Raw genomic sequence first — 6,927 nt, 5'->3', positions numbered from 1 at the left:
CTGACTTCTTGAGACGTAAATGGAGCCGTTTTCCATTGACTCCATGGAAAAACAGCTCTAATTACGTCCGTAATGGACGCAGCGAAAAGCTCCTGTAACATGCCATTACGTCTGAAATGCCGGAGCGGTTTTCTCCTGAAAACAGCTCCGTAATTTCAGCCGTAACAGAGGCTGCCGTGTGAACATACCCTAAGGAAGATTAGTGGTCATAGGGAGAGGAAGATAAGTGGCCATCAGACATATGTGGTGTGGAAAGAAAGCTTTATGGAGAATATCTAGGGCAGTAATGGGACTTATGGGGCAGGCACTAAAGGGGACACCTAGGGCAGATAGTACAGAGGAATTTTGGGACAGAAATCCTAGTGGGCACCTGGGCAGGCACTCATAAGAGTTTAATAGAAAATATAGAACCATTGTTCTGCCACAGGGCGTGGGAGAGTTTCGCTACCCATTTTACATTTGTTACAGATGTTGAAACTATGCAAATGATGACTTTCTAAAAAGAAAACAAAAATAAACATTGTGTCTCCTTCCAGCAACATGGAGAGCCAGAGGTCAGGCAGAGAAACAGATTCTATACTGTTATACATATTATTTAAATTATATATATAGCTTATACACATTTATAAATTTCACTAGACTGCAGTATTTAAAGCGTGCTAAGACAAAAGACTGCCACTATGTGGCGCTAAAATGCTACCGAAAATATCACTCATGAGTCACAGTTTCCGGGATCCGTGACGTCAGCGCTCATAGCGTAATGTGCGGGCTCAAGAAGTAGTTATGCAATTCTATTATCATTGGCTAATATACAGAGGAGGGCGGTACTAGAGTAGATACAACGTCTATAAATAAGGCAGCTACAGGTTTCCCCCTTAATACTTCGTCGTTGAAGTTTGCAGAGCATAGTGGCTTGTTCGTGGAGTCTCTGCCGGGTCAGGGTCCCAGACTGACTAAGGAGCGGAAGCCCCTGGGAAGCGAATGAAGAAACACCTTCTACTACTCTTCACGTACAGAGGACTTGTGAGAAAAGGAAAAAAGAACAAGAGACGAAAATGGCCAATTATGTTATACGATCTGCCGTGCCCGGAGACTGTAAAGACATATTGCGACTCATAAAGGTGCATTGACGTAATTATGCGGTGCCGGCATTTTTTTTTTTTCTCGCTGGATTCTATTTGATTGAAATTAGGTGTGTTCTGTTAGCATGCACTTGTTTTATGAAGGCTATGGAGTCTCTCCAATAGACAAAGGCTCTTTCATGTCACCCAATCCACCCCTCCTCCCCTGACACTGCCCCCCCCCCCCCGGGCGTCGGATGCCAGCTGTGAAGCTGCCCTCTTACTGAATGGGACATGTATGTATCTTCCTGCTGCAGTGAGAAATGATCTGTCTCCTGTAGTAATCCTTCCCAAGGGACTTCCGCTTAGTATGGCCAATATCACAATGATCTGCGTTGTAGTTCAAGTTCTTGTTCCTTTCCGGTTTCATATAGTGCCAACATATCCGGCGGTGATGTACCGCGACTGTCCTCCCTCATCAGCCCGTGGGGCTCCGTTAAACAATGTTTTCTTATGCCAGACACAACTTTTTTTTTTATTTTTTGCATATTAACTTTTTATTTTTTTATTTTTTTTTAGGAATTGGCCAAATACGAAGATATGGAGAACCAAGTAGTGCTAACTGAGAAAGGTATAGAACAAGTTCGTTCTTCTCTGGATTTCTTAGACCAAGTTGTAATGGCACCTGCGGACTTGTACAGTTATTTTTAGGCTTTGTATAGCTGCAGACTTGTTTTGCTTGGATGATCCTGGAATGGGCACCCTGCCAATCTGGTTCCATGAGCCTTAGTAACACTGCTTAGATAAATAAAATGGAACATTGTGTGGGGGAGGGGAGGGCTGTCTGCTTACCACGTCTTTGTAGCATGCAAAGCTAATGCGTTTTCTTCCCTGTTCAGATCTTTTAGAAGACGGCTTTGGAGAACATCCTTTCTACCACTGTCTTGTTGCTGAAGTACCAAAAGAGAACCAGACTGTTGATGGTAACCAGTTACTTTCTTTAGCTTTTCCTTATGACTTGTTTTCTGAGCCTTGTGGCTTTTCTTGTATTGACCCTATTTGTAAGCGGTTGCAATATTTTTTTAAATCACATTTTCTCTTTAATTTGTCCCCAATCTTCAGGTTACAGTCTCTAGCTTCGCCATGTACATGGATGGCCCTTCCGTGTACATGGGTGGGCGGGGAGGTAACTAAAAGATCCGTTACACAATAACATAGATGAGCATGAAACGAGGTAAGGCCACTAGGGGCATCCATTCAAGAATAACACGGTAGATCAGAAAACGTGTGCAGCTGATGAGGTTTCTTAGTGGAGAACACTGAGTTTTTCATTACGACTGCGGAACATGCTCCACCATTTCCTTCAAGAGCAATCTGTTACGAACTTGAAAATTTGACCTAGGGGGCAGTGTTGCCTATAAAAAAAATAAAAAAAAAAATACCCTCTTTCCGCCTTGCATTTCCTTTGCGTGGGCATTAACTTTTTTTTTTTTTTTAAATATACAAAGGCCTAAATGCTTTTTCTCTCCTGTCTATATCCATTTTCAAAATTTGATTAAGCGTTCAATAACCAAACTGTATGTATTTTTTTTTTTGGGGAGATGAAGTGTATGGCGCTGTGGATTACTATTCTGAACTGCCGTGTGAAAGCAATATATTGAGATTTCCTATGATGGATGTCATGCCACATTAAGTACATGAATACTACAATGTGTGAATTTTGACTCTTGTAGTATTTGTCTGTATGGAGTGGCATCAACTGTTGGCACTGTTTATTTTTGGGTTGCATTCTAAATGAGTAATGTTCTTCTTTAACAGGATATACAATTGTTGGGTTTGCTATGTACTACTTCACATATGACCCATGGATAGGGAAGCTTCTCTATCTTGAAGACTTCTTTGTAATGAATGAGTTCAGAGGTATGTTTGTTTTTTTTTCTTCACTTTTCTGTAATTGTAGCTTTAACCCGTTAGTGACCGGCCCGTCGCGTTTCTACGTCAGTCACTAACAGGCCTTATTCCGATGCCATAGACTTTTTACGTCGCGGCATCGGAATAAGTAAACAGAGCAGGGAGCTGTCAGATCTCCCTGCTCTCAGCTGCTAGAGGCAGCTGGGGGCGTCCCTGCTCTGCCGGGTGAGATCGATATTAGTATCTATCTCACACGTTTAACCCCTCAGATGCGGTGCTCAATAGCGAGCACCGCATCTGAGTGGATTTGGAGAGGGAGGGAGCTCCCTCTCATCTCACAGACACCCGGCGATATGATGGCAGAGTGTCTGTGTCTCTAATGGCAGCCGGGGGTCTAATAAAGGCCCCCAGGTCTGCCTGTCATGAATGCCTGCTAGGTCATGCCGCAGGCATGACCTAGCAGATGCCTGTCCGTGTTAAACGGCCAGGCAGTAATACACTGCAATACAAAAGTATTGCAGTGTATTATAAATGTGATCGCAGAATCGCATATTATAGTCCCCTAATGGGACTAGTAAAAAAGTGAAAAAAAAGTTTAATAAAGTTAATTTAAAAAAAAATGTGAAAAAAATGAAAAACCCACCTTTTCCCCTTACAAACTCCTTTACTATTAAAAAAAGTTAAAAAGTTACACATATTTGGTATCGCCGCGTCCATAACGACCCCGACTATAAATCTATTACATTATTTAATCCGCACAGTAAACGCCGTAAAAAATTTAATAAAAAACTATGGAAAAATTGCTGTTTTCTGTGAATACTGACTTAAAAAAAATGTGAAAGTGATCAAAAAGTCGCATCTACTCCAAAATGGCACCAATAAATACTACAAGTCTTCCCGCAAAAAAAAAGCCCTCATACAAGCGCATCGGCGAAAAAATAAAAACGTTACGGCTCTTCAAATATGGAGACACAAAAGCAAATAATTTTGAAAAAAAAGCGTTTTTACTGTGTAAAAGTAGTAAAATATACAAAAACTATACAAATTTGGTATCTTTGCAATCGTAACAACCCGCTGAATAAAGTTATTGTGTTATTTATATCACACGGTAAACTGCGTAGATTTAAGACACGAAAAAGAGTGGCGAAATTTCAGGTTTTTTCTATTTCCCCCCCCCAAATAAAAGTTAATCAATAAATAATGTCCCCCAAAATGGTGCTATTAAAAAATACAACTTGTCCCGCAAAAAACAAGACCTTATACAGCTATGTCGACGCGAAAATGAAAGTTATAGCTCTTGGAATGCGACGATGGAAAAACGTCAAAAATGGCTTGGTCATTAAGGTCCAAAATAGGCTGGTCATTAAGGGGTTAAGGTTTGTTCATTTTGTCTTTGTTTTCCTTCTCATAGGGTCAGGAATTGGATCTGACATATTCAAGCACCTGAGTCAGGTGATTATTATTTTTTTTTTTAAATCTAAATGGTTCTGAAATGGACATGGATAGCTTACCTGCTTGTGCACCGCTACACTGAAACGAAACATCCTTTAAAAATTCCTGCCAAAACCCTGAAACACCCATTTACTAACATCTAACATATCAGCATTGTACTGGTGGGGGTCAGTGTGCTGTAAATACGCACGCGCTGTCCTTCTACGCGCTGCGGTTCACTGGGAGAGATGAAGCCAGGCTGTTAGTCTATGGTTTGTCTTCATCTCTCCTGAATTGATGTTGGGAGTCAATAGGGCACATGGCTCTGATTGCTGCAGCCTTTCCCCCTAGCAATTAGTGGGGGTTGCAGCGTCCATAACAATTGCAACTATTACAACATAACCTTATTTAAAGAGTAACTACAGTTTCATCAGTGTAGTTCCTATTCAACCTGCAGTGAGCATACTATAAAAACACAATTGAGTATTTTTTTTTTTATTTTTTTGTTTTGCCTCCCTAAAAAAAATAGAATAAATGATTAAAAAGTAACGTATGCCAAAACAATGGAGGTATTGCTGGTTTTCATCCCATACCACAACATTTTTAAGTTTCTCAGTACATTATATGGTATATTAAATGTTGCCATTAAAACTTAACGCATCCTGCAAAAAAGCCCTCATATGGCTGTTGACTGACGTTACAGCTCTTGGAAGGCAGAGGGAAAAATTGGTTTCAGTGGCAAGGGGGTTACTACTGGTACTTTAAGGCTGGATTCACACGACCACGTTACGTCCGTAATGGACGGAACGTATTTTGGCTGCAAGTCCCGGACCGAACACACTGCAGGGAGCCGGGCTCCTAGCATCATAGTTATGTATGATGCTAGGAGTCCCTGCCTCTCCGTGGAACTACTGTCCCGTACTGAAAACATGATTACAGTACGGGACAGTTGTCCTGCAGCGAGGCAGGGACTCCTAGCATCGTACATAACTATGATGCTAGGAGCCCGGCTCCCTGCACTGTGTTCGGTCCGGGACTTGCGGCCGAAATACGTTCCGTCAATTACGGACGTAACGTGCTCGTGTGAATCCAGCCTAAAGAGCAATGGAAATTTCGATATGTCAGACATATCTGAAGTATTGATCAGTGGGGGTCGGTTGCTGAAATGAAAGGGCAGAACCACTCGGCTACTCTAGGCTCATGTACTGGTGAATAAACACCCTTCTTGGGATGCGAACGTCTAGGCCCTTTATTTAGTCAATGTACAACCAAATGTGTTGGATCCTTTTTTGTTTTCTAAGATACCTAAAACAAATGACCTTTGGTGGCCCGTGTTAGACACTTAGCTGACTTGCTGTTTCTCACCAGATTGCTGTGAAGTGTCGCTGTAGCAGTATGCACTTCCTGGTAGCAGAGTGGAATGAGCCATCCATCCGGTTCTACAAGAGACGTGGAGCGTCCGATCTATCTACGGAAGAAGGCTGGCGCCTCTTTAAAATCGACAAGGAGTACTTGTGTAAGATGGCAGCTGAGGAGTGAAGCCCAATATCTCCAAGAGCAGATTGTTAAAAATAAAAATGCTTTTCGTTGCTTGCTTGTTATGTAGTGTTTACATGGTGACTAATCCAGAAGCTTTAGTACCAGTGGCATTGTAGCATGAGATTATTGCTCTTCACGAATTTCCTTAATGACCCAAGACTGTTCTGAGCCCTCCAGACATAAGATCCTCAGTTACGTGTGTGTATATATAACTTCATTCTTGTAAGTCATGTGATTGTGTACAATGTACACACTGGTATTTAAGGTTTTTGTATAATTAGCCTGTTTTTACTAATTAAAGAGCAGCATTTGTTCTAGCTGGTTCTTGGTGTCTTTGTTTAAGGGTTCTGACCACTATCGCACTGTGTACTTTGTCTATATCTACTATGGTCGAGCCCTCCAACCAGTGGGCTGAAGCTCTTAAAGCTCACACTTTTTTTTTTTGTTTTTTTTAAATTGTGTTTTTTTTATATTTATACAACCGGATATCATACAGATTTCTTACATATGTACTTGCGCTCCATACTCAACAGGTGTCAGCTGTGTATTACAGCTGACACCTGGGACTAACGGCCAGGAACAGCGCAGCATCTGAGGCGACCCCCTCTGACATCTCATCGGTGCCCCCACAACACAATCTGGGTGGTGCTGATAGTTGTCATGGCAGCCCAGGGACCCTTCTGTCTGCCTCTGCTGTAAGCCCTGCCTCTAGCATGGCTTAACAGAAGCCTGTACAGAAGACAATCTAGCTATCGCTGGTTCAAGTCCCCTAGGGGGCTAATAAGATGTGTAAAAATAAAAGCTGAAAAGTTTTATTTTTTATTTTCCTCTAAAGTAATGTAAGAAATACATTCATAAGTCTGAACTATTACAATACACCATTTAAAGAGTCTCTGTCACCACATTATAAGGGCCCTGTCTCCTACATAAGGAGATCAGCGCTGTAATGTAGGTGACAGCACTGCTTTTTTATTTAAAGTATATA

The 6,927-nt window shown here is 41.6% G+C and overlaps 1 protein-coding gene across 1 annotated transcript; it reads left to right on the top strand.

The window, feature by feature from the left end:
- Positions 1–871: 871 nt before the first annotated feature.
- On the top strand, positions 872–5,993 carry SAT1 (spermidine/spermine N1-acetyltransferase 1). Its single transcript, XM_075854063.1, has 6 exons — positions 872–1,121; positions 1,641–1,692; positions 1,961–2,044; positions 2,880–2,981; positions 4,384–4,424; positions 5,772–5,993. The coding sequence occupies exons 1-6, from the start codon at positions 1,056–1,058 to the stop codon at positions 5,940–5,942; spliced, it is 516 nt and encodes a 171-aa protein (XP_075710178.1). The 5' UTR covers positions 872–1,055; the 3' UTR covers positions 5,943–5,993.
- Positions 5,994–6,927: the final 934 nt, after the last annotated feature.

Source organism: Rhinoderma darwinii, chromosome 2 (assembly GCF_050947455.1).
Source record: "Rhinoderma darwinii isolate aRhiDar2 chromosome 2, aRhiDar2.hap1, whole genome shotgun sequence".
Classification (NCBI taxonomy): domain Eukaryota; kingdom Metazoa; phylum Chordata; class Amphibia; order Anura; family Rhinodermatidae; genus Rhinoderma; species Rhinoderma darwinii.
This window is presented reverse-complemented; position numbering and strand designations above follow the sequence as displayed.